The sequence below is a fragment of the Lathamus discolor genome, chromosome 1, assembly GCF_037157495.1.
Source record: "Lathamus discolor isolate bLatDis1 chromosome 1, bLatDis1.hap1, whole genome shotgun sequence".
NCBI classification, from domain to species: Eukaryota; Metazoa; Chordata; class Aves; order Psittaciformes; family Psittacidae; genus Lathamus; species Lathamus discolor.
The window spans coordinates 138,377,611-138,389,717 of NC_088884.1; the positions used below are offsets into that span (position 1 = coordinate 138,377,611).

At 37.0% G+C, this 12,107-nt stretch overlaps 1 protein-coding gene across 3 annotated transcripts in view; it reads left to right on the forward strand.

Moving 5' to 3' along the window:
• LOC136007385 (gamma-aminobutyric acid receptor subunit alpha-4) overlaps nt 1–12,107 on the forward strand; it is a 39,047-nt gene that overhangs the window by 3,204 nt on the left and 23,736 nt on the right. For all 3 annotated transcript variants that reach the window (XM_065665278.1, XM_065665279.1, XM_065665280.1), the window contains exons 3-6: nt 6,554–6,621; nt 8,988–9,208; nt 9,311–9,393; nt 11,157–11,300. In XM_065665278.1, coding sequence (XP_065521350.1) covers nt 6,554–6,621; nt 8,988–9,208; nt 9,311–9,393; nt 11,157–11,300 — 516 coding nt within the window. The remainder of the gene's footprint in view (nt 1–6,553; nt 6,622–8,987; nt 9,209–9,310; nt 9,394–11,156; nt 11,301–12,107) is intronic.

Below are 12,107 nucleotides of genomic sequence, written 5' to 3' on the forward strand. Positions count from 1 at the left end.
TTGCTGACACTTAGTAAGCACTGTGAGCTTTGATAGTCTTACAAACAAATCCGGAAGGATTTAGGAAACAGGTTATTAAAGACCACTTAAGTTTGGGCAGGTGGAGAGAGAATCTAAAGAAGCAAGAGAGAAACAAAGAGATTTCACCTAGAAATTTGATGAAATGAAGCAGAACAGGCATTTTCCTGTAGGAAAGAAAGAAGAAAAAAAGCCCCAAACAACCAACTTCGCTGCTGACAGGAAGACTTTAAATGCACAAGAGTTTTGAATTTCAGTAGAGGGAAGGAATTTAGGGACTAATGAATAAAGTAATAATGTAAGATGTTTGAAAATTAGTGTGGTGGAAATGAAATCAGTTCCATTTCCTGCACTTGTATGCCCCATTATATCTTTATCCTGGCTTTCAGAATGCAATTTGTAATGCATGTCAGTTTACTGGTCTAAACCACTTTATAAGAATGGGGTGTTTACAGAAGCCACTTGTAGTGTGATTTAGAGTGGTTTACAATTGGACTGGATGATCTTGGAAGTTTTTTTCCCAACCTAAATGATTCAGTAATTAACTAAAAGCATTACCTGCTGGAAAACTTCAAGAGTGCTACTGCAGTGCTGTTTTGATTCAGCTATAAAACTCTGAAGTAAAAGCATTTCTAGTTATACCCTGGCTCCAGTTTTCATCTGCTTTAAAAATTTTGAGTATGATGCAAAGGAAAACTATGGGTAGTTGCAAAAGCCTGGATTTTCTCTGAAAAATTTTTACCTTTCTACTGATGATTAGTGTCAAATTGGTGGTAGAAGTCCAGAGACTTATAAAAATTAGCATTATTTACTTGAAGTGAAAGGGCCTGGGTCTGATTTGCCATTTTAAACACTTGCATAGTTTCAGACTTTACCTGAGCAGCTAGCTCTTGACATAAAGAAGGGCCTGTGAGATGTGATTCAAACCTGTACAGCTTTGTCGTTTGAAAAAATGTAATGGTGTCTTTGAAACTCTCATGATACAGTAACTCATTACACTTCAACCTGCGCTAAGGGAAGTAAGAAGGAATGGGGGGACTGAAGCTGGTGAGGGCAGCATCGTTGTGTGCTGCTGTGTATCTGCTAATTTCAGTGAACTGTGCCTTTTAGAGAACATCTCATCTCTGGCATCTTGCTTTTAATAGCCAGTTGTATGGACAGACCAAAAAAAGAAGGTGGTGTGTGACTGCCCTCCTGCCCAATACTCTTAGGTTGACTGCAAAACCCGCTGACAGCTCTGAAGAAGCAGACAGTATCACCCACAGCATTTTACTGCTTGTGTGGTTGTCCATCAGTTGGTGAAAGCTGGCATTCTCTGTCCTCTTGGGTTCTGTTTATTTGTGTGAGCTAGAGTCTGATATGAGCTGCAAGTCTCACTATCAGTTAGTGAAATGGGATAGCTCCATGGCTTTCTGTTTTGAAATTGCCACGTACACTGGCTTGTGAGTTAGAAGGAACAGGACTGTTAATTCATTTTCCTCCTTCTTTTCTTTCTCTTTTCATATTCTTTCTCATAATCTTGTGAAAGTGCAGCTGAGTACTTGGTAGAATTGGATATGTTGCCCATTGTCTCCCCTAAGAAGGGAAGGAGAGGAGTTCTCTGCCCCTTCTGGGCTGTGTGACGTTCAGCTGATGAACAGCATTTCTGAAGAGTTTCATTTCCTGTTACTGCAGGAGGAGTGACTTTAGTCAAAAAATAAACACAGAATAAATTTGGAGAGCAAAGGCAATTTTCTGTTTTTAGAGAAAATAAAAATATCTATGTGACTCTATGCTCTTATTAGCAATACATGTGGACCTTCAAGGTTCCATTGCCCAGCATAATGGATATTGTAATTTATTTTGGTTTTTTTTTTTTTAGATTACAAATGGACTTGAAGTGAGCATTGTAAAGTGAAGCTGATTGTTTCTTTTTTTCAGGCAGTTGTCCAGTCTTCCTCAGCTGGTGAGGGTAGATGACTCAGGCTTAACAGGATATGGTGTTAGATACCTGTAGTTGGCTGATTTGAATTTGGCCCAGGTTAGTAATGCTTGAAGTCATTACCATCTGTCTGTTGTGCAGTGACCTATATAAAACTTCTTGATATTCTTAGTCCAATTCTTAGTAGACAGGTGTCCACATCATGAAAACTGGCACCAGTATCAAGCTTGTTGGCTGTCTTAGCAGAGATTATTGATGATGAACAGGCAAAGGAACAGTAATCTCATTTCTCTAAGTATGGTTTTTATTTTCAGGGTTCATACATGCTGATGGATGAACATATGTAGAGAAAAAGGCTATTTTGTGCTGCTGTGTTTGTCTTTTGGTAGAGAATGTAGCCCACATGTTTGAATTCCATGTGTTTGAATTAAGTTTTTTAAAATGCCCTATCTAGTTGTTCTGGCTTCTTAACAGAAATCTTACATATAGTATGTGTCCTCAGCTGTTCTTTCTGATAGAATGAAATGAGAACACACTGCGTATGATGGCTTTTTTTTTTTAAGTGAAAGAAAAAAAAATTATAAAAAAAAAAAAAAAAAAAAAGAAGAGATTAATCCTGTCCAGGCAACAAGAATTTGGAAATAGGAAACACCAAATCTGTCTCATGTAGTTATATTTAAAAAATAAATCTATAGCAAATACTTTTTTTTTTGTTGTTGTTGTTGTTAGATGTAGCTGTAAGAACTGATGTAATGTAATTTTGTGTAGTTTATGTATCCTGGGACTGATCTCATAATAGCAGAAATAACTGCACTTAGCATTTAAATTGTACTTCGTGTGTTGAAAGCTTTGTATAGGCTTGTTTGCTAATGTGCCTGATTGGTTGTGTGACTCTTGATGGCAAAATATGCAATATAGAGGAAGCCTGTGCAGGATTTGACTGTTTACATACAGTGGAGATTTCTGCAGTGACAGTTGCCTATGGAGACGCAGGGATAATGGAGCCCAAAGTCTTTCACTGGGAGCTGTGCCGCAGTTCAACCCATTATGTGGCATAAAATGCATGGGAGAGCTGTCTTAGGTACCTCTTCACAGGGTTAGGGCCTGGCATCGCTTCTTCAGCCCACATGTAACATCTCTAACACTGAACTATTCTGGCTTTTTGCAGGGGTTGCTTTTAATCCTGCCCGATCTTCTTTAAAGTGTATTATCTTGCAAGCAGTGATTCAGACTTAACTGTTCCCACTGCAGTGTGTAGGACTCTCCTCCTATTTCATTGACATAAAAATACACACCAGCATGTTATAAATAGTTGTTCAGCATTCCTGAAGATTTATGGTTGATAGGTACTTTCTGAACATCCATTGAAGGATAAGCCCAAATGGTCATATTTAAAGTTAATTGGCCTTCTTACAACTCACTGCATTTTATTGCCAGTAATAGAGTGTTAAGGATTCTAATAGGATCTTCTGCTTGCAGAGCCTGGGTTGATTAAGTGGTGCAACACATTCCTTTTGGAGGGCTGCTTAAATCACCAGTAAAAGTAGGTTAGGTGACTGCAGATCACCTCCTCGTTGACAGGAATTCCCACAATTAATAACACTTAAAAAAAGGATAAAGAATAAGAAGTATGACTCACTATTTGTACCCCTGCTATTGTTACCAACTGGAGTTATGTTTTCTTCTAGAACAAGAAGATAAGGGATAGGTTTTGGTGTTGCCATAGGTACTCCTGGGTTGGCATTAAGTACTGGGATGTGCTAGAAAATACAAGATTTGGCCTTAACAGTGATGAACTGACAATGCAGGTGGAAGATGTGGAGCACAACTGGGCTGCAGTTGAAGAAAAAGAATTAGGGAGATAATAGGCTTCACTGTCCCTTGCTGCTGTCATCACTTCTACCATTTTACTGTTTGACCAAGGTTTTGGATGCAAAGTGAGGATTTGCATGTCAGTACTAGATGAATAACTGTTATGATGCCCAAAATATTTCTAGATCCTCATTCATCTGCCATTTTCTAGTGGCCTAAATTGTGATTTTAACATTAGCTTTGTCATTGTACTGCCATCATGTCAGGCAAGCAACAAAAGTAAACTTTAAAACCTTATTTTTTGGCTTCATTATTGTCTGAGAATTCCTGCTTCCTTCTTTCTCACAGGACCTACTAATAACTAAAGGTTTGAGAGCAGAATAGCAGTTAACTGAAGAATTAACTCAAGCATAGTTTTAGTCTTGTGCTCCTGCTAAAGGCTTTGTGATAGATTTAAGTTATTGACTTGCTGGTTTGGAAAATAACTTCTTGATCTTAGCTCTCCCCTTCTTTCTGGGAAACTCCAAAAAATGAACTTGCAAAAAGCCTCTGAACGTTTATTACTCATGAAGCTGTAATCATTTAATAAAACAAAAGAAATTAATGCCTGAGGAGAGGCAGCTCATGCCTGTGGGAAAGATCTGTCCCATTGCTCAATTTGATATGATTATAAAATCACAGTGTTCTCTGAGCTAAAGAAAATAAGATATTGCCAGAGGAAGGCAGTTAAAGGTTTGAGGAATATTCATATTTAGTTTCTTAGAACTAACAAATAAAGCAGTTTCTGAAAGGGATTCAGGAACTGAGTACAATATTCCTGCATTTTCTTATTACAGCTACATGGGAAAATGACTTTTTCATTTTTCTAGAATTTTTATTTCATCTGAACTTGAAATATTTATGAAATCAATATTTATATATTTAAACCAACCCTAGATAAATTACAGTCTTGTGATTATGGGAGGTCAAATATGATTGGATCTTTTCTGTCTCTATGTACAAGTATGATTGGCCTTTTCTTGCCTATTTTCTAATGATACAGAAGAATGTCTTCACTTTTGGTATCTCGACTGCTCTAGTATGAGTTTTTCCAATCTCTTGGAGCTCTTCTGCTCTCCAGAAATAATTATATTCAGGAGATGTCACTGGACTATGTTATCAGTAAAATGAGTGGTCTAAACACTCATGGATTTCCCTGACCTAATGACCACTTCATTATTTGTAGAAGGAGCACAGCTTCTGTTTGACATGTTTAGAGAGCAACCCATTGCAAAACAAACAGCACAGTATGAAAGTGTGTTATCTGGAACTTGGGAGTTTCTTCTTAAAACCTCTTCAAGACAGTCATGCCAAGCTGTTCGACTTTCCAGGTACCATTGAGCCATCAACTCTTGTGGGTGAATTTCCTTCAGATTTTATCTCATAAAAATGTCTTTCTGTGAAGCCGTTAACTTCCAGCAAAGTTGGTTTTTGACATTTAGCTTAAAAATTCATAGCTGTTCTTCTCTATGAAACTTGCAAACTTTTTACTGAAATAATTTTACATGGCTTTATTTTACTTTTTTTTTTTTTTTCACAGTTTAACACTTGTTCTAGGTGCAAGAAGCATGGGTTCCCTGTTTTCCAGTTGCTTATTTCTTTTTCTCTTTTACCATTTGATTTGGTGACATCTGTCAACTGTATTTTATTTTCATATTGTTTTTTCTTTCTTAGAAACAGCTACTAATGGTCTTAAGTCATTCTTTCATTTTTAGATTGCAAATACTATGATAATGCCTGAATTAGGAGACTCAAGCCAATTATTCTCTGTAGAAATTTGAGCTGTAGGGGTTTAGAAACTGTGGTTATGAATTTGTATATCACGTGTTTTTTTTTTTCCCCAAACAGATATGTTTGTGATGTGAGTTAATTATCTGAACTAAACCATTAGCTAATGCTTTGATTGCAGAGTTATCATAATAACTGGTAACGATTAGAAGCTTTCTAGCCTTTTACATTGGGAACAGACCTAAATTCCAGTGAAATTAGTTAGTGCATGTGTTCTTTGGCTTAAGGGGGACTGTAGAGTGAACGTCCATCTGAAATTTCAGGGTGTTTTGTCCTGTAGTAAACAAAATGATACGTTAAAATGAATCTGCTTTCTCTGATGGTTTCTATGCTATATCCAGCTGTGAAAGTGCAAGGCCACTGCTCAGAGCACTCTTTTTTAACAGTGTCTGAGGTTATCACCAGTTCTTTCATGACAGGCTTTGTAATAGCATGTGCACCTAGGTTCAGACCCTCAAAAAAGCTTAGATATCAAATTTTTATTTATATTGTTAATACTAAAGCTCTTAAGGACATCTCAGTATATGGGTGCCATTCTTGATCCTGCATTACTGAATTGCCCGGTGCATGGCATGCTAATATGTGTAGTCCCATTATTACCAGTAGGACCAAACGTTAGTAATAAATGCCTTTGAGAATCTGGATTTCCTGAATTAAGTGCTTGTTGTTAATTAGTGTGGTGTTTTCAGTGAGCCTTTTAATTCTTTGGCATCTGTTTTCTTATCCGTTGAGTCAACATTGGTTTTCTGGATGGGGATTTGCATGGAAATTCTGCTTTTGATTTACTCATGTGGTAAAGGTAATTGAGCAGTGCTTGTTATTAGAGACTTATCCGAAATGACTTGTGTTTGCATTTTGCTCTTGCTTGTCCACAGAACCCTCAAAGCAGTAACTGTTCACACATCAGGATCCTTTATGGGAATTGTTGACCTGCAAAATTCAAATTTTCTTGCTCACTTCCTTTTCATACATTAGGTCCTGTTACTGAAGTCAAAACAGATATATATGTCACCAGTTTTGGACCTGTTTCTGATGTAGAAATGGTATGTATTTCTGGGATTAAAATGCCATTTCCTGGTTCTGAGAAACCATTAACTGCACTAAGGGGGGGATGCTTCATCTGTACTGTTCTGTCAATCATGCAAAGTAGGCAAGATTAGTAACAGCTTAATTTACAGGTTATAATTAGATACATCAGGCCTGATTCTGGTCACACTTTCACTGAGTTTTGGTTGGCTTAAGGAATTCAGATCATAGGATTTAAAACAGACTGGTGTAGACAGAATCAGGCCTTATGGGGAGCATCTAAGTCAGTCTGCTGTGGGGAAAATGTGTAATATCTTTGAAATTGCTTTTCCTTTCTGAAGCTTGTGTTATTCTTAGGGGAATAATAATGACATCATTTCACAAATACTTGTTGATGTTTTCATTTCAGATGAATACTCTTTGTTGACCTTGTGCCTCTTTTAGCATCACTTTCAGCAAATGTTTGACTGATAAGAGTTTTCATAAATGTCTGCAGAAATTAAACATCAAAGTGACATGCATGAAATAGTCACAGAAATGTTACATTTGCATGTACTGTTTTTTGTGCCTGAATAGCATCTGCATTCGAGGTCAAATCCAGCAGAATGCTCATCAGCTTCTATAATCCAGTGATATAACCTTAAATCATACAGTAGTTTCTATGAATATCCAAGAAATCCCATGGAAGTAACATAGCCATATCTGCTGAACAGAACTTCTTTAAGGGAAAGGCAGTTTTGGGGCAGTAACTTTCTTGCCATACAGTACTGTCATGCACTTTGTGGTGCACCTGGTTTGGTGCTATCATGTAGAAAGATATGTGATAGGAAGAGATTTTTTTTTCCAAGGGCTACATTCATGACAGCAGGCTCATGTTGAAATGCATCTTACTTCTTCAGTGGTTGTCATGTACAGTATGATACTGTTCAGTGTGACAAGGGGTACAAGAATCTGGTCCCAGGGAAATCCAGTAATGTGTGCCTCAAATCTAAAATGGGGGCTGCACAGCATCTCAGGTTTTATTGAAGTATTTGACATGGTGCTGCATGGGAAATTATTAGTTATATTGAAGAAGGCAGGACTGAGAACATGGACTGAAGGTAGGTAAGAAAGTGACAAAAGGAAAGTTTACAGCCGAGGCTAGTCAGGGATCCAGGAACTGGTTTTGGAATCATAGAATCATAGAGTAATTTCGTTAATGTATCCATTAGTGACCCAATGTGATCTGAATGTGGCTGCACTCATGAAACTTGTTGAAACAGTGAAGAGTGGCAGTCTTGGTACAGGGGATGATCAGAATGTCTTTTTAGAGATGGGTTACTTTGGTACCCAGTGTAATGAAAACAGTTTAAATCTTATATTACAAAATTTGTCACGTAGAAGCTAATAACAGAAACTGCTCCTTATGAGTTACACCAGCAAGAAATGACACTAGATAAGACTTTTCATAGATGAAGTGTAAACCAAAGTGGGGGGTGCAGCCATGGAAGACAGACATAATTCTGAGATGCACTACATTAGTAGACATTCCTCCTTGATGGTGAGAACAGATATGGTCATACAAGTAGTTTCAAAGGTAACGTCATACAGAACATTTTCAAATGAAGTCGGAAGACATTGGCTTAACAACAAAATCACAGCTGTAAGTTAGAAAGGAGTTAAAGGTTTTTCTATGCCACATGATGACTTTTTTTTTTGTGACATACTTTAGCTTCCCAAGGTGAGAAATGCATTCCTTTGTCCATTCATTCACATATGATTTCCCATGATGTGCCTGTGTCTGCAGTTCTGTAGTTGTTGTTTGCATGTTTTCTTTGAAGCTTTTCTGAGGAATTTACTGGGATACTTATGTAGTTAAAACCAATGTATATATATGTAAGAGTATATATGATTTATTATCCATGTTTTGGGAGCACGGCAAAGGAAATATTTAGCTTTCCTCAGTTAAAAGCTTACTTTCCATGAGTTGAAATAAATTTTCTTTCCTAAATTTAAAATGGAAGTAATTGTTTGTCATGATATTTTTAATTTAGCCAGCAGCAGAAAATCCACGGATGCCTTTTCTTTTAAGAATTTATTGACACTTATTGTCAGACATCATTTTGTTTCTGGTTACATGCTTGACTACAAATTTAGTTGCCCTCTTCCTGCAACCTAATTAATTATTCCCTAGTGATTAAATATGTGTAACAATTTATTGATATGACTAATGTGGAAAATTAAGCTATTAAGGAGTGCATAGCACACTTTAATTGGTGTAAATATGTTTGTATGGTGGACTTAGCATTTTCTTTACTACTGATTTCTTTGCTTCTGAGGGATTTCTTTATTTACAGGAAACACAAGCAAATGTGATCTTTGTTTTTCTGCAAATTTAATACAGGAATATACAATGGATGTCTTCTTCCGTCAGACATGGGTAGACAAAAGATTAAAATATGATGGCCCTATTGAAATTTTAAGACTTAACAATTTGATGGTTTCGAAGGTGTGGACTCCTGACACTTTCTTCAGGAATGGGAAAAAGTCTGTTGCACATAATATGACAGCCCCAAATAAACTCTTCAGAATAATGAGAAATGGCACCATCCTGTACACCATGAGGTATTTCATCTGTTTGTTTGGCTTCTTACAATTATTGTATGCAAAAGTTATGCTGCCTAGACAAAATGGCAACCAGAGACTATTTAATTTGTTCCATTATAGGCTTACAATAAGTGCAGAGTGTCCCATGAGATTAGTGGATTTTCCCATGGATGGTCATGCTTGTCCTCTCAAATTTGGGAGTTGTAAGTTGCAATTATGAAATTTCTTGTAACTACAGAATTTAAATAGTAGAAATAGATTTTGAGCAATTACTAAACTTTCTGAATATTGATACACAATCCTTATGCAGACAAAACTCCTGTTAACTTCCTTGGGAATTTTATTTAGGGCCTCAAAAATTAAACCCAGGCAGAGGATTGAAAACTGGGCAGTGATTCAGCTACTACCCCACTATTCTGGCTACATAGCTGCTTGAAATACCTAGTTGTTCTTGGTTCTTAGGGAGATATTCAGTGAAGTGTGAGATTTTTGGAGAAGAAAATGAGGGTGGATCCATCTCAACTTACAACAGCCAGGTGAAAGGCACCTAGGGAAGGAGGTTATTTGGTTTTCTCTGCAGTTAGTGGAGGCGCACTGACATCCTATGGTAGATATGTAGGTTATGTGCAGAGATTTGATCTTTACTCCTGGCCTGTAACAGGATTCTGCATGGCAAGTTTAGACTAGATAATTTTTAGATTGGTGAGAAGAATCTTAGTGCAGGTAACTTTCCTTTTCTGCTTTGAAGACAGACAAAGATTTTTGGACAATCTCCAGACTTTGACTAGCAGGAACATTTTGGGACATACTGCTTAACAACCAAGGTAGTTATGATTCCCTAATCTGAATTCACAGCAGAGACCTCTGAGACTGCCTGGGGATGGTTAGTGCACTACATTAACTATCTGGCCATTAACTATCTGGTCACTCTTCTAAGCCTCCTCAGTCACGGACCTCTGCTTTACACTCCAACATGGTCAGTGCCGAGATATTAGTCTGTTTTCTTTGACCCCAGAGTGGTGAGGTTAGAAATGGCTGGAAGCTCCTTATAGTATTTCCTTAGCATAAATTTAGCTTACACAGCTGGGTAGTCAACCAAAAGGGGGCTTTAAATACACTGCTCTGATGAGGTTTTCATCCCTTTTATGGTGAGACTGAAGACCAAGCACTGCCAGATCTGGCTTGGTATCAGCTATTCTATACAGTAGCTTCAGTAGTGGGGGCTTCTCCACAGGCATATTTCTTCAGGCAGAATCACCAGCCAGCAGAAATTGTGCTTGACACTAACCTGACATTTTCCTCAGTGAAACTTGAAAAAAGATGTAGCCATTTCAAATGCAAGACTGATTTAATTTAATTGTAACAGGAGTTTGGGCTGTGTACGGATTGAATGCTAGCCCTAAGTTACGTCTTTTGTATTAAATGTAAAATGTTTCTTTGGGTGTGCTTATTTTTGGGCTATTGTGATTTTATTTTTTACTGACCTCCGGTTCTGACAAATATTTTAAACACAAGTTTAAAATATTGAAGTTTTTAGTATACTGTATTTTTTAGTATATAATATATTATACTATTTAGTATAATCATTCTTTTCCGTAAAGAAATGTGCACCTAGTCTCCAAAATGTATCCTCCTTATACATATTCTATTTATAAATGAGTATATTTTAATGATAAAAATTTCGAAGTAATTTAATGATAAACTTTACATACCCGATAAGGGCTAATCCAGAAAGAACTCATGTTTAGACTTCACATTCACAGTGAATTTGTGTGTGACACTTGACATATGACTTTATTTACCATATTTATTCTCCTCTGAGGGTAGCTTTTGGGGCTAACTTAATATGAAGGGTATCTTCTAAAGTTGTTTGTGAGAGTCTTACTGTTTCAGTAGGTTTGGATTGGGCTTTTCGTAAGGTATGAGAAGAAGTTTCCTATTTACACAAACTGATGCTGTGTTGTAGATGCTTATCCAAAGAGTGAAATGATTTATACCTGGACAAAAGGACCTGAGAAGTCAGTGGAAGTTCCTGAGGAGTCTTCCAGTTTAGTTCAGTATGACCTTCTTGGGCATACGGTATCCACTGAAACCATTAAATCTATTACAGGTAGGAATCTCATCAGTAAAAATCAACTTGAGGTAAAACTAACCCTGTAACATTGCCCAAAGTCTCTTTCTTTCCTTCTTGTAAGGTGTTTTACTGAATGTCATAGGATATAGATGAAGGGCTGAGGACATAAATCTGAATTAGGTTTCTGTCCTTCAGATCTACATTTGCAGATTCATTACAGTAGATTGCGATGGTCTTTCAGAAAGCTAGAATGAGATCATTACTCCAAGAGACAAAATAAGCATTTAATCACTGCTTAAAATGCAGTTTGAAGAGTCAAGAGGATGCCTGGGTGAGGAAGTAATTTCTCAGTACTGTATCCACATTATGTGCAAAAGATTTCCTTTGTTTGGTGGTGCAAACAGCTCGAGATAGAAGTACAGCATACAGAATGGGTTATTAAAGCCATAAAAACCCTCTAGTCAGATAAGGATAGGCACAAATGCATTAGTCACAATAGATACTTCTGCTGATTTGTGCTGTGAGAAGTAAAGCAAATGGCAACTACAGGCATCTGAAATGAGCGAAGTATCACTGATGAGCAGTATGGTGATAAACAAGCATATTCCCAAAATGTTTTTAAAATTTGGAATAATTTCCTAAACATCAGCAAGTTTGGCTGTTGTAAGATGGTCAACATGAAGCAGATAAAACAAATTTATTTGATGTATTGCTCTATGGATGTTTTTCTCAAAGATAAAACAGCATTTTGCAATACACTAGCAGTTTACTTCTCAGCATATTGATTATTATGAGTTAACAACAGAATTTCCTTACTGTTCCCCAGATGCTCATTCTGTAGTG